A 27928-nucleotide genomic window follows, 5' to 3' on the forward strand; every position below is an offset into this window, starting at 1 on the left:
CCTGAGCAGTTCCTGGGTCTCAGCGTGGAGTCGGGCGGAATGTGTGATTAAAACGGGATCCTGTGTATATTTTGCGGGAATACTGAGCTCCACAGGCGGATGCATGCTTTAGGGTGATTTATCTGCTTGTGGGACTCGAACACGTGGTGTGTTTTTGTTCTTTTTATTTAGAGAAGAAGCGATGGATCTGCACATTCTGGATCACAGGCTGAGAGTGACGAGCATCAGCAGAGCCGGGCTGCAGCACTACACACACCCGCTCATCAAACTCATCTTCCTGCGGAACAGAACCAGGTCAGCGCGAGCGCGCGCGCGTGTGTGTGTGTGTGTGTGTGTGAGTGATTATGCATTATGAATGGGACGTTTGTGTTTGTTCCTTTCTTTATGTAAAACATGACTTTTATTTGTAGAGGAGACATTTTTGCATTCTTAGTGAGTAGCGCTGTGTTAGAGTTCTGGATGTGTGTGTGTGTGTGTGTGTTTATAGGTACGGGTGGGATGTTTGTGAGGGACAGGTACTGTGGAATATAAGTGAGACATTGGAGGGGAATATAGGTGGAACATTGGTATAGAATATAGGTGGAACATGGGTGTGGAATAGAGGAGGGACATGGGTGTGGAATATACGGTAGGTGGGACATGGGCGTGGAATATACGGTAGGTGGGACATGGGCGTGGAATATATGGTAAGTGGGACATTGGTGTGGAATATACGGTAAGTGGGACATTGGTGTGGAATAGAGGAGGGACATGGGTGTGGAATATACAGTAGGTGGGACATTGGCGTGGAATATACGGTAGGTGGGACATGGGCGTGGAATATACGGTAGGTGGGACATTGGTGTGGAATAGAGGAGGGACATGGGTGTGGAATATACGGTAGGTGGGACATGGGCGTAGAATATACGGTAGGTGGGACATTAGCGCAGAATATACGGTAGGTGGGACATGGGCGCGGAATATACGGTAGGTGGGACATGGGCGCGGAATATACGGTAGGTGGGACATGGGTGCGGAATATACGGTAGGTGGGACATGGGCGCGGAATATACGGTAGGTGGGACATGGGCGCGGAATATACGGTAGGTGGGACATGGGCGCGGAATATACGGTAGGTGGGACATGGGCGCGGAATATACGGTAGGTGGGACATGGGCGCGGAATATACGGTAGGTGGGACATTGGCGCGGAATATACGGTAGGTGGGACATGGGCGTGGAATATACGGTAGGTGGGACATTGGCGTGGAATATACGGTAAGTGGGACATTGGTGTGGAATAGAGGAGGGACATGGGTGTGGAATATACGGTAGGTGGGACATGGGCGTGGAATATATGGTAAGTGGGACATTGGTGTGGAATATACGGTAAGTGGGACATTGGTGTGGAATAGAGGAGGGACATGGGTGTGGAATATACAGTAGGTGGGACATGGGCGTGGAATATACGGTAGGTGGGACATTGGCGTGGAATATACGGTAAGTGGGACATTGGTGTGGAATAGAGGAGGGACATGGGTGTGGAATATACAGTAGGTGGGACATGGGCGTGGAATATACGGTAGGTGGGACATTAGCGCAGAATATACGGTAGGTGGGACATGGGCGCGGAATATACGGTAGGTGGGACATGGGCGCGGAATATACGGTAGGTGGGACATGGGTGCGGAATATACGGTAGGTGGGACATGGGCGCGGAATATACGGTAGGTGGGACATGGGCGCGGAATATACGGTAGGTGGGACATGGGCGCGGAATATACGGTAGGTGGGACATGGGCGCGGAATATACGGTAGGTGGGACATGGGCGTGGAATATACGGTAGGTGGGACATTGGCGTGGAATATACGGTAAGTGGGACATGGGCGTGGAATATACGGTAGGTGGGACATTGGCGTGGAATATACGGTAAGTGGGACATTGGTGTGGAATAGAGGAGGGACATGAGTGTGGAATATACGGTAGGTGGGACATGGGCGTGGAATATACGGTAGGTGGGACATGGGCGTGGAATATACGGTAGGTGGGACATTAGCGCAGAATATACGGTAGGTGGGACATGGGCGCGGAATATACGGTAGGTGGGACATGGGCGCGGAATATACGGTAGGTGGGACATGGGCGCGGAATATACGGTAGGTGGGACATTGGCGCGGAATATACGGTGGGTGGGACATGGGCGCGGAATATACGGTAGGTGGGACATGGGTGTGGAATGGAGGTGGGACATGGGTGTGGAATATAGGTGGGACATTAATGTAGGACACTGGTGTGCTATCGGTGGGACACTGGTGTGCTATCGGTGGGACACTGGTGTGCTATCGGTGGGACACTGGTGTGCTATCCGTGGGACACTGGTGTGCTATCCGTGGGACACTGGTGTGCTATCGGTGGGACACTGGTGTGCTATTGGTGGGACATGTGCTATAGTTTCAGCGTGGCACAGGCGGAACGTAAAGTCAGTGCACTGTAGGTGGAGGGCGCTGTACAGTAGGTGGGGGACACCGGTGCGCCTTATGTGGTATAGATGGGACATCTGTAGTAGCTTACAAACGTAATGCACGTATGACAGACTGAATGTGGAAAAGTTAGGAATGCAGAAATCGATGACCATTCCTCAAATGCGTTCATGCCTCATGCAAACTCATGAGAAGTGTTTTCAGTCTGATGCTTAAAATTGCACTTGATATCTAACTGAACATGTCTTGGCATCTGTTAGGCTGTCCTGTTGCGTAACGCCAGCACATATCGTCAAGGTATTGCTCAAAAGACAGGTGACTCAGTAGTGTGTGAAGTTGAGTAGACGGTAAATAGAACGGTTGAATTCAGGCGAACGGGCCGAAAGAGCTAGAATAAACGCGGTTACATTAAAGACTGGTCTGTTACAATTTGGGGTGTGGCTTTGTGGTAGTGTGTATTCATATTCAGAGTGTTTTCAGCTGATGGTTGTGTTTTGTCACACTGCAGTCACTGTGGTTGTGTGTCTGAGTCTCCCAGATGTCGTGTAAGAGCATTATTAAGCTTCAAATTCACATGCAAGTTCAAACTGTTGGACATTAAATCAAACGTAGAGAGCTGTCTGTATCCACTAATTATTTGCAGATTTTTTTCTCTGTGTGTGTGTGTGTGTGTGTGTGTGTGTGCAGTGTGTCACTGTAGCTTCCTCACAGAGCTGTATAAGTACAGGGTTGGTGTTTAGCTTCTTCCCATGGGCTGAAAAACACCATTTGTGTGTGTTTGTGTCCGTGTGTGTGTGTGTGGTCAGATGAATCAATTTCAATGTTATTGACGTAACAATTGAACTTTGTGTGTTTATTTGCCTGAAGACATTCAGCAGTTTGCATATCTTTTGATTAATCATGAAGCTATTCCAGGAAACTCCAGAAGCTGGACGTTTGCTTTCTGTCCCTGTTATGGACCTGTAGCGGCTGATTGTTATAACTGCGAGTGTTTTATGGGGCGGCAGTTTCACTTCTTTTGTGTTCGAGGTGGGATGTTATTGTGTTACACATGAGATATTCATGTCTTATAGATGAGGTGGTTTTGTGGACACCAGATGTGACATTTTGGTGCCATGTTTGGTTTAGTTTTGTACAAAGAGAGGGAGAGAGAGATAGTCTTTGTTGAGATAAACGAGTGTCTCAAAGCAGCTTCACAAAAAATAAAAAAATAAAATTTATGGAAGTGTGTATGTGTGAGAAAAATGTGTCTAGATAATGAGATTGTCCCTGATGAGCAAGCCAAGGGTTAAGGCGCCAGTGGCAAGGAACAACTCCCTGAGATGGCAATAGGAAGAAACCTTGAGAGGAACCAGACTCAACAGGGAACCCATCCTAATTTGGGTGATAATGGATAGAAATTCTATAACATCAGTGTGTTATGCAGGTGAAAGTTCAATTTAACAAAAGTTATTTAAATTAGCATGAAGTCCTGTTCTGCATTGGGATGAGTCAGCAGGTGCATAGGGCAGATGGGGTCTGGATCACTGGGAGCACTGGAGCAGGATGTGTAGCTCCAGCCATCATAAAGCAGAATCTAGCTGGAGCTGGTCCTTCTCTAGATGCCTCAGGATCCTCGCAGGGTTGGCCTTTGTCTACTGAAGCTGGCAAAATCTCCAGATGCCCTGGGATTAGCGTAGTTGCCATTCAGGATAGATGTATACATGAACTGGGAAACTCTGTCTCAGCCCCGAACATTGTCTGGAAGGCTATTCCAAAGCTTTGAAGCTAAATATGAAAATGCCCTACCCCCTTTTGTAGATTTTAATATTCCTAGAAATAGCAGAAGTCCGGAATTCTGTGATTTTAAGGAACATGGTGGATTATAGCGTATCAGAAGACTGGCTATATATGTGGGAGCTAAACCATTTAAAGCCTTGTATGTAAGTAATACTATTTTGTAATTAATTTTAAACTGAACAGGTAGCCAGTGCAGGAATGATAATATTGGTTAAATGATCGTATTTTCTTGATCTAGTAAGAACCCTGGCGAACCCTAACTTCGGTTTTGTTGATGTATAATTGGGGATCATCAACATAACAATGGAAACTAATTCCATGTCTTCTAATGATGTTACCCAAGGGAAGAATGTACAGTATATTGAGAACAGCAGAGGTCCTAAAACTGACCCTAGTGGGACCCCATATTCCACTGGCATTACACTAGGCAATCTACAAAATGGTATCGATCAGACAGGTATGGTCTAAACCATTTTAATGCCTGTCCCTGAATACCTATATGATTTTGTATTGAGATGCAGCCTTGGTCCGAAGCGAAAAACAAGTCATTTGCAATTTTAACTAGTGCAGTTTCTGTACTATGATGGGGCCTGAAACCTGACTGAAATTTTTCGAAGATATTGGTTTCCTGCAAGAATGTGCATATTTGAGCTAATACTACCTTTTCTAATATTTTTTTATATAAACGAAAGGTAAACGAGGGGTGGGGGGAAGGGCATCTTACTTAAGAACGAGGGGGTGGGGGGTCTTTGTTGAGGTAAACGAGGGGGGACCCGTCTTTGTTGAGGTAAACGAGGGGGGACCCGTCTTTGTTGAGGTAAATGAAGGGGGGGACCCGTCTTTGTTGAGGTAAATGAAGGGGGGGACCCGTCTTTGTTGAGGTAAACGGGTTGGGAGGGGTTTTTTGTTGAGGTAAACTAGGGGAACGTGGCCCGTCCTTGTTGAGGTAAATAGGGGGGCGTGTTTGTTGAGGTAAACAAAGGGGGGACGGCCCGTCTTTGTTGAGGTAAACGATGGAGGAGGCGTGTTTGTTGAGGTAAGGGGGGGCGTGTTTGTTGAGGTAAGGGGGGGGCGTGTTTGTTGAGGTAAGGGGGGGGCGTGTTTGTTGAGGTAAGGGGGGGCGTGTTTGTTGAGGTAAACGGGGGGGGCCATCTTTGTTAAGGTAAATGAAGGGGGGCCCGTCTTTGTTGAGGTAAACGGGTTGGGAGGGGGTCTTTGTTGAGGTAAACTAAGGGGGTGTGGCCCGTCTTTGTTGAGGTAAACGAGGGAGAAGGCGTGTTTGTTGAGGTAAACGAGGGAGAAGGCGTGTTTGTTGAGGTAAACGAGGGAGAAGGCGTGTTTGTTGAGGTAAGGGGTGGGGGCTTGTTTGTTGAGGTAAGGGGTGGGGGCTTGTTTGTTAAGGTAAGGGGTGGGGGTGTGTTTGTTGAGGTAAACAAGGGGTGTGTGGCCTTGTCTTTGTTAAGGTAAACACGGTGGGTGGGGGGGGGCGGCCTGTCTTTTTTGAGGTAAAGGGGGGGGGGGTGTGTTTGTTGAGGTAAAGGGGGGGGGGTGTGTTTGTTGAGGTAAAGGGGGGTGTGTGTGTTTGTTGAGGTAAACGGGGGGGGCGTGTTTGTTGAGGTAAACGGGGGGGGGCGTGTTTGTTGAGGTAAACGAGGGGGGGCGTGTTTGTTGAGGTAAACGGGGGGGGCGTGTTTGTTGAGGTAAACGAGGGAGGGGCATCTTTGTTGAGGTAAACGCGGGGGGGCATCTTTGTTGAGCGGGGGCGTGCGTGTGTGCTTGTGCCCTGTGTTGGATTGCCACCCTGTTATTATTAACCCTGCAAGTTATTACAGGTAATATTCACGTTTCGCTGCAGATGCGAGCCACTCTCCAGTAATAGGTGGCACTTTTTGAGTGACATTTGGGACTTTTTTGTGTTATTGAGGGACATTTCTGTTTAAGGGTTGGAACATTTTTGGTGCTTTTTTTGTATGTTGTACATTATATATCTGAGCAGTTGAAGGTTCAGGGCCTTGCTCAAGGGTCCAACAGTGGCAACCTGGTGGTCATGTGGTTTAAACATGGGCCCTTCTAAACCTTCTAAGCCCCCGTGTGTGTGTGTGTGTGTGTGTGTGTGTGTGTGTGTGTGTGTGTGTGTGTGTGTGTCTGTCTGTCTGTCTGTCTGTCTGTGTGTGTGTGTGTCTGTCTGTCTGTGTGTGTGTGTCTGTGTGTGTGTGTCTGTCTGTCTGTCTGTGTGTGTGTGTGTCTGTCTGTGTGTGTGTCTGTCTGTGTGTGTGTGTGTGTGTGTGTGTGTATATATATAAAGGAGTGTCCTGTATTTACTTTTTTTCTTGTGTATGGATTATAAAACACCCCCTGATGTACATCTTAAACATGAAACTGCAGTTAGACGTTCTGCAACACTTTGCACTGGTTTCCCTAGCTTGCTCATTAAGTATTACTATTAGCATTATGCAGAAGGACGCAATACACACCTCATTTTGCATAGAATTGCCCACAGAAACGTCAGATTTATTCGGTAGATATTTAGCTTAAAGGTCGTTGAAGCTTAAATAAAGGATGTTTTTCATATGGCACGGGTATGCATTGCTGCCAGGTGTGATACCAGTAGATTTGCATTGAAATAAGTGCTAAACAGTCCAAGAATGAAAGAGCTCGAATCATGTAGTGAGGCGAAAAAAACAACAACAACAACCAGTCTGTCGTTTCACCCTGGCCCTTTGTCTGCTTTCTTGTCATCTTCACGTGTTAAAAGAATGTTTTTTCTCGAGACTCTGATCGTGCAAAGGGCTTCGAGCACCCGCAGGAAGTGTAGCGCTAGGGGCTCTCAGGGGTGAACAGGAAGTGTGAGGGTAGTTAACACAATGCTGTTGCTGCTGCTGCTGCGAGTCAGCTCTGCGGGTGGAACTGCACTCTTTCCCCTTTCGCTCGAACGCCGGCTCCTGAACAGGATTCAGATGCTCAGCGGGGCGCAGGTTCAAGGCAGAGACCCAAAGATAGATTGAATGATTGGTGTAAATGGTGCATTAGAAAAACGTTTGAGAAAGGGATGAGTTATACCGTATGTTATGCACAACAATGCAATAGTTATGCAAGTCAGTTAATAAACAGGATAGTTTATTGCACTTGTTTTTCTCTAGAAAACAGCACGGTGATGCATGCAGTTCATTATGCATCTACTGTACTGTATATTAGGGATGCACCGAAATTTCGGCCGCTGAAAATTTTCGGCCGAAATAGCATTATCGGTTTCGGCCGAAGCGTAAGAAAGCGCCGAAAATAAAAGCCGAAATTGTTGCCACGCCTCTCCCATCCTCCCGTCTCGTTCGCGCTGTCATTACGCATCAAACACGGGGTATGTCGGCGGTTTGGAAGCACTTCAAAGTTTCAGATGAGGACAGCAAAGTTGCAATATGCAACATTTTTTTAATACAAAAAAAAATAAAAATATTTTAAACATGTTTTTTAATGAAGCCATTTTCGGTTTCGGTATCGGTTTTCGGCCAAGTGCATCCAAAAATTTCGGTTTCGTTTTCGGCCCAGAATTTTCATTTCGGTGCATCCCTACTGTATATCCCAATTGATTAATATATCCTTTTGGTTACATTAAAAACAAGTCATTGAAAACAAGTCCAAAAGTGTCTCTTTTGGTCCGTTTGGTAACACTTTTGACTTCAAACTGTGATAAAATGTTTTTATTCCCCAGGAAAGTTTTATTTGCATTTTGTGAATTTGGAACTTTATTTGAGGTAAGTTGTTGTTGCTTTCCATCGTCTAGCCTCAAACTAATAGCCAAATTATATATATATATATATAAAAAAAAAACATTAAACTATTGTGAAATTCTGATTATCAGCCCATAGCAATAGCATTGTTATTAGCACTCTATTCTTGCTCCTCCAGGGTTGAAGGTTCGAGTCCCTCCTTCAGGTCTGTGTGTATGGAGATGAATGTTCTCCAGGTGTTTCCTCCTACAGTCTGATGACGTGCCGGATTGCCCGGAGTGTTTAAGTGTGTGTATGTTTGTGCCCTGCAATGGATTGACACTGCAATTTATTATAGGTAATATTCACACAGTCAGGAGTTATAAGCATAAGTATTTTTCTGAAGTATCCCGAACATTAGGGCTAAAATGATTCCCCGAGCAACTCGAGTAAGTCGATTACAAAAAGCTTTTTTTAATAAATTGTAAAAGCTTGCGTTATGTTTTTGCGCAATTATTTGTTTGGCGTGACAAAGCGCGCTTCCGGATGCAAGCCGCCAGTAAACACAGATGAAGAAGCACCCTTACGTCCCCCACAAACAGTTATCTGTGTATTGATTTGATGGAGCGCTCTGTTGCGGGCTGCAATGAAAGGGAGCGATAAAATATAAATTTTTGTTTTTGATAAAATGCTGTATGCATTAAAACAAAAATCTCTTATATATTTTACATTGCTGTTTAATTAAGCAAAAGTACATTTTATCTGATTACTCGATTAGGTTTTTTGTCGTATACTCGATTACTTAAATATTCGATAGCTAGAGCCCTACTAAACATTATTATTTGGTATTTTGGTCCATCCACATCGGGCGACATATACTTTGTTTCCATGACAGTTACTTAAGGGGTCGTGTTACCAGCTTGACGCCAATCATTCACACACTACAGGCAATTTGGTAACACCAATTAAAGCCTAACCTGCATGTCTGTGGACTGTGGGAGGAAACCGGAGTTCCTGGAGGGAACCCATTCAGAACATTAGAGTTGTGAATCGCTCAACAGCTATGATTCCTGCAGGTTTTTAAAAAATTCTTACAAACTTATAAAAGTGTCTTTTAAGCGTTGAAATGCTTGCGTGTTACACGAAGGTATATCTAGTGTGAATTGATTTCGATTCGAAAGACCTTTCTGCAAACAAGAGACTGTTTAAAATCGCACAGCTCTACTGAACATGTCTCACTCATGACTGCTTTGTGTGTTTTGTATTAGTGGTGTGTGTGTGAGCGGTTTTGGAGACCACAAATAGCCAATCTTCTGCTTTTTTTTTTTTTTTTATACTAATCTAAAACGAGCAGAGAAAAAGGAAGATAGTCAGTTGGTGCTGAAAAAAAAAGAGCTGATGCTTTTCTGCAATTTGGAAGTAGTTTAGATTGAAACGCAGTGGTACTGCTCAGATGGAGGAGTTGCATAAGACGTGCAAGATGGAAGTGTGTGTGTTGCTTAGAGAGAACTCATTTATAGCAGGATCTAAGAAAGGATTTGACATTATTCTGCAATAGTAGGAGAATGCAAATGAAAATGGCGCCTCTAAAAGTGTGGCTGGCCCATTAGAATAATAATAATAATTAAAAAAAAAAAGCAATTTGCGATACATTTATCATGAGCGCTTCACACTGTATAATTACTGTTGGTTAGTACATAGCGAAGTCACTAGTGCTCGTGTAGCTTTTAGCAGAAAGGACTATCAGAAACTAAGAAAGTAGCGTTGTTCCTCTCTCCCTGGTTGAATTTAAACGAGGTCAGCTGACTCGTTAGGCATGTTTAAAAAGGCTTACGTGCGGTTATGGTTTTTGGCCACATGGCGGCAGTGTGGGGAAATGAGACAGATGCACCGCTCAGAATTAGGCAAGTTGATTGGTATGCTTTACGTTCTTTATTTGTGTCAAAGGCGTATAAGATCGACTTTGTCGGACTGAAGAGCAAATGCAACGTGCTCCCGGAACGGGACTCCGTCGTAAGTCAGGTTGCATGTCGCAGTTTAATAATAATAATAATAATAATCACAATGTGAAATATTTATCAAATCATTCAGTCTTTATCTACTGTATGATATCTGCATTATTATGTTGTAAGTTTATCACTTAGTTACAATGTAAAAATCTATTTAGTAATTTTTTTTATATAAATATATAATTTAATATAAATTATAAATCATTTTGTATACTTATATTTTCTTGTGTGGTTCTATTAATTAATCGCCGCATTGACTAGAAAATCGATCTGTGTTAGGAACAAAATAGCCTATTTTCTAAGTTTGTTTGGAATGATCACAAAATCAAAAAAAATTTTAATAAAATACCGAATCTGAAGGTTTATGAAATCATGATACTTAAAGAATTGCAATACAAATTGAATCAGCACCTCGGTATTGTGATAATGTCGTATCGAGTCGTCCCTGGCGATTCCCATCCTTTAGTTAATGGGTTATACTGAAATCACAATTTTATCTTGTATTGTTTTTTTTTTTCCTTAAAAAAGGAAATGTTAAACAATTTAGCATTGTTCTTCGCTCCTTTTTTCTTTTTTTAAAGTAAGACCTTAGCTAAAAGCCAAAGTACCACCCCCCCCCCCCACCCGCCTTTACCCATGGTTCAGCCCAAATGGTTCTAAGACAATGGATCTGATTAAATTAGACCATGTTTTTCTCAGTTTCAGTGCCTTCCTGTGAAGAATTTGGGTCTAGGCCTGAGATGATGCAATCACACTCTCACACTCTCACATACCCTAAAACAACCCAAGGAACAACCAACACACACACCCCCCCAAACACCTTGTGGTCACCGAGTGTTGTGTGTTGTATTAATCAGATCCTGCTGCTTTTCAGATGGGCCTCTTGCCCATTCTGTGGAAAAACACTCAGTTGGAGCGTCTTCATCTCCAGAAAGACAGCGCATGAATTCAGAACAGTGTTTATCCATGTGTCTGGCTCATATCCCTTACCGTGGCACTATGAACAGCTCCTAGTGGCAATCTGTTATCGTTTTTGTTTCGTCACACCATGTCTGATCTCATCTGACTCTCCTAATCCGTCTGTCTTTCTCCTTTTTAGATGCAAATTCTTCAGTCTAACAGAAACGCCGGAAAATTACACAGTCGTCCTCGATGAGGAAGGATTTAAAGGTAACACGCATAAATGATGTCCCATGTGGTATGTAATGTGTGTTTTATAGTTTGATAATGTGTTCCACATCGGTTTAATAATAAATAATAATGATTAACTAGTATCACGTAACCGGGAGTGCTGTTGTGCTGAATATCAGCACAGCGGTGACGCGGTTGAAGATATCGCCGCCGTGCTGATATTTGGTGCAACAGCACCACCTCAGGTGGGATATTGTTTTTATACAACCGTTTCACAAGCAGCATTAATTATTAACAATATGATTTGTTTGTTTATTTAGATAGTTATTTTTTGTATCCTTTCGCAACTGGCAGAACTGCCTAACCGCGACTGGTGGAGCTGGCGACCGACCGCTAGTGTAAATTCGTACTTATATGAGTATGTGGTCAAAAGGTGAGGATTTAGGTTTCCATTTATATTTGCATTTAATGCAGAATAAGTGGAAATATATAGAGAAACTTATGGCACCCATAGTGCCCTTGATCTGGGGTAAGAGGATGAATTCGGATTTAGCCTTGATTTGGAAGCTAGTTAGCTTTGTAGCTTGCGTTAGCGGTGTACAAAACAGCACAGACAGTTTAATTCAGACCGACCGTTTCCAGTAATACAGACTGTACTGACCCACTTTCACTTATAGTGATGACCGGCAGTTAGTGTAATTATATTTTTTTGGAAAATTGATGCATATAGTTAAGTCAATATGTGTGTGTGTATATGTGTGTGTATATATATATATATATACACACACACACACCATGTAACATAGTGTACTAAATCAGCATCATGGTTCGTCAAAAATACCCTGGTACTATAAACCTTGGTACAGTACCATCAGACTACCATGGTAACATTTCTTATAAGTTCTAATTCATCACAAACTTAACTTTTAGAGTCATAAAAATGCAAAAACTTTTAAAGTGGGTCAATATCACAAGAGTGGGCAGTAAATGTGATATGCAGCATTAGCCTCATGTTGGATAACTTACTAGTGCTTGTGTTAAATAAGCTGATATGACAATAGCTAGCCTGTTTTTTCAGCTTGGTTATAAAGACAGATAATTACAGATGGAGTGACAGCATTAACTGAGGTAACTACTCCTGTGTGAGGGGTACTAAGGAGTTAAAATTGAAGTAACAGTTTTGTTTTATCTTTTCCTCAAATTCACTAGGCAAGCTTTCAGAACAGTGTTTATCCATGTGTCTGACTCACATCCCTTACCAAGGCACCATGAAAAAAGATGCTGTTTCCAGTATGATGGTTAGCCTAGTGGTGGTTAATTTGCTTGTGTTTGGTTTTACGTAATATAATAGTTAGCCTAGTGTTTGTTAGCTTGCTAGTGTTTAGTTTTAAAATTCTAATAGTTAGCATAGTGTTGGCTAGTTTGCTAGTGCTTGGTTTTACAATTATAATAGCCTAATATTGGCTAGTTTGCTAGTGTTTAGTTTTAGAATTCTAATAGTTAGCCTAGTGTTGGCTATTCTGCTAGTGCTAGGTTTAACGCAATGCAATAGTTAGCCTATTGTTGGCTAGTTTTTTAGGGCTTGGTTTGTGCAATTTAATAGTTAGCCTAGTGCTTGGTTTTACACAATATTATAGTTAGTTTAGAGGTGGCTAATTTGCTAGTGTTTGTTTTATTTTTTTTTATGAATATAATATCGATCGTAGTGTTGTTTAGTTTGCTAGTGCTTGTTTTTATGCGATATAATAGTTAGCCTAGTGCTGGCTTGTTTGTTTGATCCTGGTTTTGCACAATATAATTTTAACCTAATGTTGGCTAATTTGGTTTTACGCGATATAATAATCTAGCGTTGATTAGTTTTCTAGTTCTGTTTTTTTTTCCCCTGATTGGTTTAGTTTTCTTTTTATATTTATAATAGCGACCTAATGTTAGCTGGCAATTTTTTAAACAGTGTAATAGTTGGCCAAATGTTAGCTGGTTTGCTAGTATTTTTTTTAACCTCTATATAATAGTTAGCCTAGTGCTAAATGTTTCTGCTGTTAGCTACTTTGTATGCTAAATATTTTCTGAATCCTGTAAAAGTAATCCAGATGTACTATCCTGGAGAGTAGGCTACACATTGGTAGCTGGCAATGAATATCCTCACAGCTTGGATCTGCAGGAATTAAAATAGCATCCGGTTAAACTGCCGTAACTGTAGCTGTGTCTGGTTAAAGGTTTATGGTCGAAGCTGCTGCAACTGATAGTGTTGTCATGCAACCGGTGTACAGGTTCAGTCAGAGATGAAAGCAGGTGCTGTTAACATGTTCTGAAGCATCGTCAAGTTTACTTACACATGCTTGATTTTATAAAATATGTACACTGGCACTCTTATCCAAAGCCTTACACTATGGGATGTAGATACAAGTCACAAGACTTTGGCATAGCATGGTTGCTGGTGTAAAATTGATCATCTGGTTTGTATATTTCATGTGTAGTCACTAAAATCTAGAAAGCAAGAAGCAAATTAGAAGACAATGGGCAAATATATATAATATATTACCCACTCTTTGCAAGTGTGGTGAACAGAAAAGCATCCCAGACCTCAGAACCGTGTCACACCCTGAAGCGGATGAGCTACAACAACAGCAGAAAACCGCCTCGCCTTGGGTTTCACTTCTTAACTAAAATCTTAGAGTGAGCCCACTGCTGTGACATTCATATAAAGTCCACCAATAGACGAAATCATATTTATTATGATGTAAAATTAACATGGCTATTACAAATACAAAAGCTTAAGTTTTGTAAAAGACATAAAAACCATGTTTATCCTTATTACCCCATGCTTACTTTTTTAATTATTATTAAAAACTGATTGATTACATAAACAGATCATAGTCTAGGATCCTGTTCTAGGATCTTCTAATAATATAAATAATAATACAATAATAAAAAAAATGATATGAATAACTGTATATAAAATGCACAATCCGGTGCCCTCTAGTGGTACAGTTTTTAACCGTACTTGACTACATATTAGTCATTTGAGCTACGATCAAATTCCGTCCAATAAATATGTACAGTAGGTTATTGCATGATATTTATCATGGCATCTCATATATATGCACTTTGTGTTCCTGGACAGATGAAGCATCTCAAACATTTGACTTCTGATCCATCCGAAGCATTAAATTTATCCTCCTTATTTTATTTTTTTTAAAGAATGAGTTGAATCAGCTCACAAGTCACTCATCCCTAAGTTATAATTCTTAACATTTTCTAGCTCTGCCTGAACAAAATCAAGTGGCGTACTGCTTTGGCTTCAAGTTGATCTGCTCAGTGCAGTCAGTGCAGGAGACGTGACTTCTGATATTGCAACGAGCCAAACTAACATGATGATGCATACAGGATGCATCGCAGAAATGAGAAAATCAACTCATCTGGTGAGGTGGATGTCACTGTTTTTTGACTCAAAGAAATGAAAAACTCTTACCCATTGCATCAGATTGCAATAATCTCACTGAGTCAAAGCGCAACACCTTCACCCAGTTCAGAAGATTCAGATATGAATTTCAAAAGAATCTGTTTTATTTACATGAAAAATCCACCAAAAAAAAAATAATCAAAATTAAGCTGATCTGATAAACACTTATCTGTTTGAACGGTTGATGTTTGTAACCTGTTAGACCATTTCACGCCAGATATAATCAATTAATAAGTTTAATATTAAATGACATTGGTAAACAGACTCATACTACATTTATATGTTAAACATGTGGGTGCTTGTGTTGTATAATTTGGGTCACTGCCTTCACATGCATGTGAAATTGAGTAACGTCCGGTTTTTAATACATTGAGTTCAATATGATGTTGCTATAACAGCTTCAACTCTTCTGGGAAGGCTTTCCACAAAGTTTAGGAGTGTGTTCATGGGAATTTTTGACCATTCTTCCAGAAGTGCATTTGTGAGGTCAGACACTGATATTGGACCAGGAGGTCTGGCACACAGTCTCTGCTCTAATTCATCCCAAAGGTGTTCTACAAGGTCAGGACAGTCAATTTCTTCCACACCAAACTTGCTTATCCATGTCTTTATGGACCTTGCTTTGTGCTCTGGTGAGCTGTCATGTCGGAGCAGGAAGGGGCCGTCCCCAAACTGAAAATTGTCCAAAATGTCTTGTATGCTGAATTGTGTGCATTAGGAGTTCCTTTCACTGAACTAAGTAAGGGGCCTTTTACGGAAGTAAGGGGCCGAGCCCAAACCCTGAAAAAACAACTCCACAGCAGTTCCAACATGACAGCGCACCAGTGCACAAAGTGCATAAAGACATGGATGAGTGAATTTGATGTGGAAGAAATTGACTGTCCTGACCTTAACCTGATAAAAGACCTTTAAGATGAATTAGAGTGGAGACTGTGAACCAGGCCTTTTCGTCCAACATCCGTATCTGATTTTACAAATGTTTCTCAGGAGGAACGGTCAAAAATTCCCATAAACACACTCCTAAACCTTGTGGAAAGCCTTCTCAGGAGAGTTGTAGCTGTTATAGCTGCAAAGAGGGCAGGGACAACAAAATATTAAACCCCATGGATTAAGAATTGGATCTTACTCAAGTTCATATGCATTCGAAGTCATGCAAGCAAATACTTTTGGCAATATTGGATATTTATCACCAGGCACAAAGCTGGGCTTCATAAGTAGTTTTAAATTTGGTATACGTGATGAATACATCTGTTTATTTCTCTGTACAGAAAGAACCAGCCATGCGGTGGCGTCTTGCGCCTTGTTATCGGTTCAAATTAATGCCACAGGTGTTTTTTTTTTTTTTTTTTATTTTTTTAGGGAAAGTTATAGATTTTTATTTGTACTACTTGCAGTCTGATTTTACTTCCTGTGGTTGATTAGCAGTCGCACCCTACTCATTTCAAGAGAGATTTCAACATCTGAATTTTGATCAAAAGATACGAGGAAGGCTGCGACCCTCCTTACCACCTGATGAGATCTGGCCTACGATTGACACACACACACTTGTGGTTTTTACTTGTAATTTTGTTAAAAAATTGTCAGCTTTTTTCTTTCTTTTTTTTTGCATGTTGTTTTTTTGCAACCATGCACCCCTGGTATCCTCTTGCCTCACTTTCCTTGAACTTGTGTCCTCCAGATCTTCCACCGTCCGAGCACCTAAAGGTGGAAAGCTCCACATGGCTGCCCCTCAACGTTGTCTCCAACGGCAACGCCTCCAGCAGCTCTCAGGCCGTGGGCGTGACCAAGATCGCCAAGTCCGTCATCGCCCCGTTGGCCGAGCAGCACGTCTCCGTCTTCATGCTGTCCACCTATCAGACAGACTTCATCCTGGTGAGGATTCAGGGTTGTTCGGAAGTCTCCTTGAATCGACAATCAGATGTGATATACCTGCAGCCGTTAGTGGTTGTTGTTTCAATCAGTACCATCTTGATATCAATGCACTGCCTCCTACTACACCATCTTGCACCTCACATATTTAGATATCGCAGTAGTAACACCTTCAAAATGTGCTGACTGCCAACCAGTTCAGAGGAAATGTTTTCCGTTAGAGTGACAAAGTTGTGCCTGTGAATGTAAATGTTTTCCTGCTGCAGGTTAAGCTGGAGATGCCGACTGAGTCATCATACTGTAACTTTTATACATGTGTTTATTAACAAAGTGCTTCAGGTGATCATCCTGGGACATTTTTACTTTAACTTGACAAAATATATTCCAAATATATTGTTTTTATCTCAGACCTTAATATTTTCAGTAGTATGATCTAGACCTTCACCTTCAAATGTTACATGTTTAGTGTAGGATTTCCGTTTTATCACATTATTAGTGGGTTGAATGGAAGGATGAATGGAGAGATGGGTGGGAAGACGGGTAGATGGTTGCATAGTTTGATATGTGTAAGGTGAATGGGTGTGCGTGCAAAATACAATACGATGGATATGTAGACACAAGGGCAGGCACATGGTGGATGGGAGGGCAGATGGATGGTCATATAGATTGGTTAATGGTCAGTTGGCAGGATAATGGATAGATGGACAAACATTTCAATGGTTACATAGTAGATAGTTAGACTAGATAGTTAGTTGGATAGTTAGATGAATGGATAGATGGGAGGGCAGACAGATTATTGAGTGTATAGATTGATTGGTGGGCGGATGGATGGATAGATAGATGGAGAGACAAATAGATGATTGCATAGATTGATGGATGGATGGATGGACAAACAAATATATGGTTGCAGAAGATAAATGGATAGATGGATTTATGGATGGGAGGGCAAGCAGTTAGATTGTTGCATAGATTAATTGGTGAGCAGATGGATAGATGGATGGACAGACAAATTGATGGTCGTGTAGATTGGTGGAAAGATGGTGAGATGGACGGCTGAGAGGGCAGACATAGATGGTCACATAGATTGGTGGATAGATAGTAAGATGAATGAATAGATTAATTGATGGATGGGAGGGCAAGCAGTTAGATGGTTGCATAGATTGATTGGTAAGTGGATGTATAGAAGGATAGATGGGCGAGCAGACAGATGGATGGTTCCATAGAATGATTTGTGGGCAGATAATAAGGTGGGTGGACAATAAGACGGTATGGTTGTGTAGATGGTTGACCAGTAAGGATGGATGGATGGCTGATGGATGGGAAGAGACAAAATGCTGGATGCGTAGAAGGATACTTAGATCGATGGATGGGCCATCTATCCATTCAACAGCCCACTGATCATTTCATCCGTACAGCCATCTGTACATTCACCCCTCTGTCTGCCCTCTTACCCATCTATGCATCCATCTTTACATCTGCCTACCTATCCATTCTTCTATCTGTCCGCTTTGCCATCTTTCAATCTATAGACGTTTGTTTCTATCAAATCTTTGCATAGATGCTGAAAGATGAATAAGTGGATAGATAAAACAATGGGTATGGGAAGATAGTTAGATATTTGATTGGATGGCTATAGAATAGATCAATAGGACCAGTAGATGGTTGGATGAAAGGATAGATAGACATGCAGATATATCCATTTACATAGAATGGTAGACAGAATGCTTATACGAGCTCGTTCATGACCTTAAAAATAAAAAACTCTTAATAGGAAATAAATATGAATAAAAAAGTATTACAATAGAAAATAAATTTTGCCAGGATTATTCAACTTTACAGTAACTCTTTGTTTGTGCGTGTGGTTGCTCAGGTGCGAGAGAAAGACCTTCCGGTGGTGATCCACACGCTGGCTGAGGAGTTTACCATCTTCCGGGAGGTGGATGGGGAGTCGGTGCTGGTGCACGGCCAGGATGTCAACAACGGCCTGCAGGGAAACGGCAGAGAGGGTGAATCTGAACTAACACATCCTTTTATGTTTATACACAGGACTTGAACAAAATGTGCAAAATGAATTTATGGATCCATATAGGTATATAGGTATAGATATATATATATAATGTGTGTGTTTGCTTTCAGTCCCTCATTCTACGTTGCACCCAGTGCTGATCCCAAAGAACCAGTTCTGTGTGATGAGTCTAGATCCTGACATGCTGCCAAGGATCGCCACCACGCTCATAGACGTTCTGTTCTACTCCAACAGGTTTGCTGCTTTTAAAGTTCTGGTCCATATGAGATCCATATGCCTTTCTTAGGAGTTTTCTTTCCAAAATTTTGTAAGAAATAAGCATTCATTCATACGAATCAAGTTCGTATATACTTTTTTGTTTTGTTTTGTTTTTCACACTACACTTACCGGCCACTTCTTTAGCTACACCTGTTCAACTGCCCTTTAACGCAAATGTCCAATCACCAATCACACGGTCAAGACAATCTGCTGAAGTCCAAACTGAGCATCGGAGTGGAGGAGTAATGTGATTGATGCCTTGTTGATGATAGAAAGGCAACGATAACTCAAATAACGTAATCTCGTTACAACTGAGGTATACAGAACGTACAACACGTCTAACCTTGAAGCAGATGGGCTCCAGCAGCAGAAGACCACACCGGGTGCCGCTTTTTTAAAAAAAAAAAAAGGAAACTTGAGTTCAATAAAAAAAAAAAAAACCTTGCCTGGATTGATGAGGCTTAATTTTTGCTGCCAGATTTGAATCCAGATGTTCGGGTCAAAATTTGACATAAAGAACATGAGAGCATGGATCCATCCTGTCTTGCATCAGTGGTTCAGGATGGTGGTGGTGCTGTAATGCTGTGGGGAAGATGTTCTTGACAGTCTTTGTGCCTGTTAGTCCCATCTGTGAGGGGAGGTTATCTGGACGTTGAGTCATGTCAACTGGACGACTTTCCCAGTTCAGTAGAAACGTTTCGCTTCTCATCCAAGTAGCTGAAGAAGTTATTTGGATAAGTAGTAAAACATTTCTGCTGAACTAGGAAGAAGTTCAGTTGACGTGCGTTCAAACCAGTACTTGCAAGTGAAGTGCACAGGAAATGCACGTACAGTACCAACCTGGTGGTTTTTATGATGTGTACCCACTACTGGTCTGTGTACTACAGCAATTAAATAGCAATCCATGCCAAGCATTTTGAAACTTTTAAGAATGAGGCAATTGATAAAATCTTTCAGATGATGATTGATGGAAGGAAAAGATTACATGGCAGCTGTCACATGTGTGCGTGTGTGTAAGACCGACACGTCCACCGTGTTTTTTTTATTATTTTTTTTTTTTTTTTTTTTAAACTATTTACAGGATGATAACGGCATAATTTTTATATATACATATATATATTTTTTTAAGAACAGATGTCTAAATACATGTTAAATATGATTCATCTTTCCTAACTAGCGTTTAGCTGACCATACAGGAACCCACACGCTCCAACCAGCATTACATCACTCAAAGGAACTGGTGGTCTAAAAATGTCCTGGTTCTCTGAAAAAAAAAACTGTAATAAAATACGGTAAATGTTTTGAATCATTATAAAGAATTAGTTTCCCTTTTAGCATTTAGTTAGTGTGAATGTGTGTGTGTGTGTGTGTGTGTATATATATATATACATACACATACTCACTCACTCATCTTCTATGCCGCTTTATCCTGTATTCATGGTCGCGGAGACCTGGAGCCTATCCCAGAAGGCTTAGGGCACGAGGCAGGGAACATCGTGGACAGGGTGCCAATCCATCGCAGGGCACACATACATACACACCCATTCACACACTACGGGCAATTTGGGAACGTCAATTAACCTTACCTACATGTCTTTGGAATGTGGGAGGAAACCGGAGTACACGGAGGAAACCCACCAAACAAGGGAGAACATGCAAACTCCATGCACACAGAGACGGGAATCGAACCCGGACCCTGCAGGTGCAGGGCGACAGTGCTAACCACTACACCACCCTGCCGCCTAGGTTCAAGACTAATTTGCAAAAAAGTTTGGAGAAAAATGGCAGATCGGAGACTTTTTAACAAAATGTTTTTCTGTTAAGCCACTGAGACGCTCATGCACTCGGCACAGAGTCGCTTATGTCCATGGCTGATCGATCGTGTCTGATCATGCTAAAAATCAGCTCGCTAACTGATCGACCTGCATCTTTATTATAAATGTAATAAATCATGGTAAAATCGTTTATTTTTTTCTTTCATCTCTACAAATTTGCATTGCTAATTAAGCACGAGTGGCATAAATGCCATGATCTTTTTTTATTACCATATTCCTAAGGATTTAGTCATTTTAGCATCATTGCTAATGGGTTAGACATTTTTTTGGATAAACCCTTAATCTCTGTTTTTACATATTCAAGTAAAAAAGAAAATAAAGATTGTATTTATGTTTGTTTGTGTTTTTCCCCCCTTTTTTTGTGTGTGTGCAGTCCTAAAGAAGATGCGAGCGTCACTGCTGATCTGGAGTGCAAGTTCTTCTCCTTCTCTCTGATCGATGGCTACATCTCTCTGGTGATGGATACGGAGGCGCAGCGACAGTAAGGCCCACACCTTTGGCTACACGTTATATTTCACACACAGGAAGGGTTGAGAAGGAACAAAATCTTCGCAAGGAGTTCTGATGAAGAGGGGTTGCAGGGTTTGGCTGAATACAGAATACTCTTTCCTTTTAACATCCTCACAACGAAGACATTCAACATTCAATCAACATTTATTTTTAATAGTTAAAAAAGGTGATAGTTAAAGCCCTCTTCCAAATGGTTGAGATGACCATTCATGGTAAAAGTATCAGAATATTTACAAATACCACAAAACAAAAAAACGACCCTGTTAAAACATTTGGTGTGGTGGTGCATGTCCATTAGCAAATGTTTTTTTCCTACTCGGCAAATCATTATTTCGTGGTAATTAGGAAAGTTCGATTTATTTTTGGATCCTGTATACGCATTAACGTCATTTGTATTGCATTACAATCCAACCCGGTTGTCATCTGCGTCTGTGTGTGTTTGCAGATTCCCGGCGGATCTGCTCTTCACCAGCTCGTCCGGCGAGCTCTGGAGGATGGTGCGGATCGGAGGCCAGCCGCTCGGTTTCGGTGAGACGGATTTTAAGGCGTCACTTGGAAACGTTTTTTTTTTTTTCTCTCCCTTAAAGACATTAACGAGGCCATTTCAGCTGTGATGGAACACAATAAAACCCAACAAGTGTAATAATGCTTCACACACCGACCGGATAGAGTAAACAGTCGTGCTTGGCGAGAAAGGGATGCTGCTGAGTTTTGTTAAACTCCAGACACTGACTGTGTGTGTATGTAATTTAGTTTATATGACTGTAATAGAGTAACTATACAGTATAACTGTATCACAGTGTACGGTTAATGATTAACTGCTGTCTGTCTCTCTCCCTGCGTCTCACTCTTGTTTTCTCTCGTATCAGATGAGTGCGGCATTGTAGCGCAGATCTCTCAGCCCCTGGCAGACTGTGATATCTCAGCTTATTATATCAGTACGTTCAGTTTCGACCATGCTCTGGTGAGTCAGCCTTTTTTTTTTTTTCTTTCTTGTTTTTGTTTATAAGGAGTTTATCTTACATTCTCACACCTACTGTATAAAGACACAGTTTCCAACTGATAGACATTACAGTTCATCAGAATGTTATACATGGGAAATTATCTTGTTTATGGCCGTTGCCTTAAAGAGCAGTTGCAAAAAGGGTTGTTTGCAAAAGTTTGTACACCCATAGTATAAAATAAATACAACAATGCAGAATTTACCACTAAGGAAAAACATAAATTCAGAATTAATATTAAAATGATTGCTAGATTATTATTTAATATATAAATTAACATTTAGCATTTAGATTTTTTTGCCAAAAATATTTAAAAAAATTTAAAAATAAATAACGGACCCCCTTGTATTAATATGTGAATATTTAATATAAAATATTCATATATCAATTTAAGGTGTCCGTTTTTTTTGTTTGTTTGTTTTACATTTCTTGCTGCATAACTTTTTTCCGCAAAATAAAATACAAATTAAAAGGATGGTTCGGATTTCTGTTTTAAGTCGAATTCAGACACGGTAAGGTCCATAAATTTTGGAACAAATAACAGAATGTATATGATCGTATTTATGGTGAAGTAAAACAAGGAGATCCATTTTCTGACTCGGAGTTGTTGTAAAATCCCCTTGCAGTCGGCAGGAAAGACTTGAGTTAATGCCAGACTCTTTTAAACACCCCTTTGAGTTAAAGCTCAAAATCTAGACTTTTCTCATATCTTGGGTGTTCCGGTTCAAATTCAAAAACATTTCGTTCCAAAATTTTTGGACCTGCATATAAGTACATAACCGTAGGTCTCGGTCATTATAAATTGTCTTGCTTTGCACACTTATTGTCAAGATTGTCACACAGAAATCAAGTAGTGAATGGGGCCAGATTCAATCACCCTCAAAAATGTATTCTTAAAAAACTTGAGCTGAGACTCGTATGAAGCTTCTGCAGGGAAAGAACAGAGTTAAATTTGTACTAAATATGCCAAATATTAAAAAAGATACCAACTTCACATGAGTCTCAGCTGAACTTGGGAATGCATTTTTGCACGGAACGAGGGTTGTTGAATTTGGCCCTCATTACTTTGCGTTGTACTCGCAATCCGGGAGACGAACTACACGATCGGTGTGCAGAACAGGAAAATTTATGGTGATGTACTAACACCAACCTCAATTCTGCTTTTACGACAGCCCTGAGGAAAAATCCGAACTATCCTTTTTAAGCATGTTTATTTTTTACATCTGTCAGTTAATAATTGATGACTAAGTAATGATTAATTCCACCCTTGCTGAAAAAAGGTACATGGATACAGACATCTTGATAAACTTGTCCTAACCTTGCATGAACAGCTCTTTAGCTTTGCATAATTCGCCAGCGAAGATGAATAATGCTGACGGTTTGCTAAAAACCGCTTCCGGATTTCTGAGTAACGGCATTAGATGACAGGGAGAGATACGAGACTCGTGTTTAAGTGGTTATGATTTCGAGATAGTAGCTTGTAAAGCAAGGTGTCTTTTTTTTTTTTTGATTAAATAAATAAAATAATACTTGGAAAGCGAGAATATATTTCTGCAACTTAGTCGTGAATGCAGTGGTGTTGCTCACTGTAACGTGCAGATAAATTTATTACATTTTGCCAATAAACAAGTTAGCACGCTTTAGAACCGTGAACACACTTTGACACCCTTACAGTGAAGGTGTTAGGATGAGACAAACATGAGAAAACCTCAAAGCTACTCTAAAATAAGTAACATACATAATCTTTATGGACGTCTCCACAGGTAACACGTAACAATGAAAAAGACGAACGCGACGGATTTAAATTTACCAACGAATTCCCAAAAAAAAGTTGTTTTACAGGCATTTTTCCCATGAAGGTGTCTTCACTGCTTTGTTCTTTTTTGGAGAAACGTTCTGAAATTTCAAATCGATCTAAGTATCCCTCGTACAGCCCTGTTCATTTTGCACTCGTACAGGTTTATTTCAAAATTTATTCCAGTAACGGAAAATGTGTTTGGTCTATTGAATTTCTTAACTTTTAAGATTTTTACGCGCACATGAAATAAGATGCGCAAAATGCTTTTTTTTGGGGGGGGGGTGGACTGTGAAGGCAGGTTATGAATAGTTTGCGACCCACAAACGTCAAGGTTTGTTTCCAAATCTGCACCTATGATGTAAAACCCACAAATATTTCCGAAGCTTAATTTATGTGCCATGACTAAAAAAAAAATAAAAGGGAGAAAAAAAACTGATGATAATCTTGCAAACTGCTGTCGTTTGTAAAATCTACTTTGATTTGATTAAAAAGTTGTTGGTGCCACATTACAAGGCTCGTTGCCCGGTTCTGATTTTTATTAAAAAAAAATTTAGGGGCAGATCGGATATGGAAGTCATGACGGTTCATGTTCGTGATTTTTATTTGTCTTCGGAAACGGCACGCATGCACACAATGATACGTCTTTGTTCGCGCCACCTGAGTTAAAACAAGGCACAAGTTTGTGCAACTGCTTATTCATTTCAAACAATGGATGTGATTTTAGAAACAAATATATATATTGATACTACTGCTCAAAAGATTGGGATCACTTGCAAATTTCTTCTTTTTTTTCCCCCTAAAGAAAAACACATTTTCATGCAAGTCACAATTAATGTTATCCATTTCACGAACAATTTAAGTTAGCCGGAATTCTGACTGTAATATTAGAGCGGCCAGCACAGTCTCTCGGGATCTGAACCCTGTTGAGCTGTTGTGGGAGCAGCCTGACTGTATAGTATAGTATGGAGGAAGAACTCCATCAAGCCCAGCCATCTGGTGGGAGATGCTCCAGGAAGCACGGGGTGAAATCTCATCAGATTATCTTGAAAATGTGACAGCTAGAATGTCTGCCAGGCTGCAAAAAGTGTTTTGTTTTTTTTGTTAGTTTGAAGAACACATTCATCATTTCCATCAAAATCATCATTTCCAACCCTGACAACATCGGCTTATTTCGTTTGTGGATCATTTAGAAATTTTTAAGTGATCCCAAACTTTCAGCAGTTGTTCCTGAGGCAGAATTTTGTGCCCCAAATTGAGCGACTCCTTTGCATTGTTTCCCTTCAAACACAAGAAATAATTAACAGCACACGCTAATTTTTTTTTACAAATTCTAATTTTATTTGTCTCATACACAGTCATACACAGTACAATATGCAGTGAAATGCTTAATGGACCGCCTGTGACCTTAAAAATTTTAAAACAATTAACAAGAAATAAGAAATAAATAGCTGAAACTATAAGAAAATAGAACAAAATATAAGCATTTAAAAATATATATATATCAAAAAATATATATAAGAAATATAAAAACCTGTACAAAAGATAAAATAGCACGTTTAAATGGAAAAAAGTTGAAATAAATGGAAATGTCCAGAAAGTGTGCAAATGTGCAATGTCCAGAAATGGGTGCACCATTTTGGTGTTGACCCTCCAGCAGCATCGTGCAGAATTGTACAGCGGGTTTTTTAAAAAAAGAAGAAATGTTCATGAATGCACTAATTTCCAGAGATATTATTTGAGTAAAAATTGTATTATTATAATTTTTCTATTTACAATAATCCTAATTTTATGACCGGTCCTTGTAGGTGACTTGTTTTTAAGCTAGCTGTAAAAACATGGTGATAAATATAATAACTTTCACAATCTAGCGTTTATAATGCCATGTTGTAATATCCAGACGCTGTTTCGCTGTTAGGTTGGTGAAAAAATACAACCACTGACGTTTTTTTTCCCCTTTAGGTGCCTGAAGAGGACATCGCGAGGGTGACAGACATGCTTCAGAATAAGAGGAAAAGCGTCGGATGCTGATGCGATCCTGATCTACTTACACTACATCTGGAACAGCATTAACACACACAGTGTTGACCACTGAAAGTCTTTAGAGGTTTATAAGCTAGGATTGGCTCACAACAGCGCACCCTGCTGGTCCAATCACAAAGCAGCGAAGTGCTTATTTTGGATCGTGAAGCTGCCAAGCTAATCGCACCTAGAGTTAGCTTTACTTTTACGTTGTAAAATAGTCAATTGACCGGACGACCACAAAAATAGAAATATTGATTCTTCAGGTCTTATAATATTTTCTAAGTCTGAGGCGATTAAGATCTTCGGGCTTCAGGCCATTTTTTGGTTGCAGATTATCAGATCTTTTATAGGAGCCCATTTCTGCCAAGTAGCAAAAACATCCTCCCTCGGGGGGCAACAGTAACCAGGGTAACTTTTTTTGTTTGTTTTTTTTTTTTATCTTAAGTTTCTTGAACTTTTGATGATCATAAAATTATGATTCATCATAAAAATTATTAGTTAATTCTTATACAGCTCAAAGATTTCATTTACATTAAAATTCTGACAAAAAATTTAAAAAGTTTGTCGACTTATTTCAAAAATTCTGAAATTTTCCCTGAAGTTCTGTTATCTCGTAATTTCAAGACTCTTTTTTTTTTTTTTTTTAATATTCTTAATTAGCTCAAGATTCTAACCCTAATTTCAAAATTTCTATAATAAATCATTATTTAGGTATACCGAATCATAAATTTGATGTAATTCGACATAACCTTACTAAAAGCTTGAAAATACATTAGCGGTAAACTTATGTACTTTAGTATTATTACATGTACATTATTTTGACATAAGGTTAATTGAGATATAAAGCCAAATTTGTATTATAATAAACACGAGCTAGAAAATATTACGTTTATAAATCTGAATTTTTGAGACGCGTGTAATAACTCAAAGTTTACCCAAAATAATGTCTTCTTTTTTTTTTTACCTGGCATAAGTGGACTTTTACTGATTTGATGTAATCTACTGATCAGCTTAAGCTTTTTATTTCTTTATTTTTCTGTCATGTGTAACACTATCAGTGTTGGATCTTTTTCAGTATTGTTACAATGTATTTAGGACATCAGATTAACGTTAGAAGTAAAATGTAGCATCGTTACTGAACACCTTTCCGAGGTAGAAGTACAGTATACTAAAAAAAAAAAAAACTCAGTTACTGAAAATGTACTTTATCAAAGAGTTTTTTTTCTCTCTCACGAACATGCCTTTTGTAAATATAATGAAAATTTGTCTGAAAAAGTGTGTTATTTCCTTTTTTCCTAATACCAGCTGTCATTTTGTTAACTGTATGATTTGGGAAAGGAACAAAGTATCTCAAACAAGTTTTATGTTAAAAAAAAAAAAAAAAAAAAAGTGAGAAAAAAAAAAAAAGTGAGAAAAGCAAGAATTTGCCCTTGTGGTTACCTGATACAAACTTTTGACCTTCCTGAACCGGGGGTTTTTGGATTGAGATAACGGTGATAGAGTTGCTAAATAACAAGTGACTTGTCAACAGCTGTTTGTGTGACAAGTTTTATGATCATATGAGTGTTTAGTCACATCACATGGGCTCGATATAAAAATATTAATTCCCTTATTTAATAATTCAGCCCATTAATCGTATGAAAGCACACTAGCCGAAACCCCATTACCTTTATGTACAAGATTTATATCTGCACAACACAACAGAATACTGCAATTACTGTAGGTTCTTAAATTTCAAAAGTAAGAGAAGAAAAAGACTAATACGCACTGATAAAGCAGAAATGTTTATAATCTCCACTGATCAATCATAATATTGAGTAGATTCCTCTTTTGCAACAAAAACTGATGCACTATACTGAGTAATAGGCAGGTGGTCATAATGTTATGGCTGATCAGTGTGTATGTTGGACATTAAAAAAAGCAGAATTCTTGTTCAAGTGCATATGATGCATCATTCTGGATGTGTATTATAATAAACCTTTGATTAACTTAACCATGAATCTCAAAATTTGTCTTTTTGTGCACTTGCGGTATATACTATACTGTACTTCTACACAATAAGGG

The 27928-nt window shown here is 40.0% G+C and overlaps 1 protein-coding gene across 2 annotated transcripts; it reads left to right on the forward strand.

Moving 5' to 3' along the window:
• castor1 (cytosolic arginine sensor for mTORC1 subunit 1) lies at positions 1 to 27857 on the forward strand. Of its 2 annotated transcripts, XM_053481642.1 has the most exons (9): positions 1 to 294; positions 11051 to 11121; positions 16224 to 16417; positions 18285 to 18420; positions 18551 to 18674; positions 20907 to 21014; positions 21489 to 21571; positions 21913 to 22007; positions 25802 to 27857. In XM_053481642.1, the coding sequence occupies exons 1-9, from the start codon at positions 182 to 184 to the stop codon at positions 25868 to 25870; spliced, it is 993 nt and encodes a 330-aa protein (XP_053337617.1). In that variant the 5' UTR covers positions 1 to 181; the 3' UTR covers positions 25871 to 27857. The 2 variants fall into 2 exon arrangements, with proteins under 2 accessions (XP_053337617.1, XP_053337616.1); XM_053481641.1 differs by lacking the exon at positions 1 to 294 and having other exon boundaries at positions 10579 to 11121.
• The last annotated feature ends 71 nt before the right edge of the window (positions 27858 to 27928 follow it).

Source organism: Clarias gariepinus, chromosome 21 (genome assembly GCF_024256425.1).
Source record: "Clarias gariepinus isolate MV-2021 ecotype Netherlands chromosome 21, CGAR_prim_01v2, whole genome shotgun sequence".
Lineage (NCBI taxonomy): Eukaryota > Metazoa > Chordata > Actinopteri > Siluriformes > Clariidae > Clarias > Clarias gariepinus.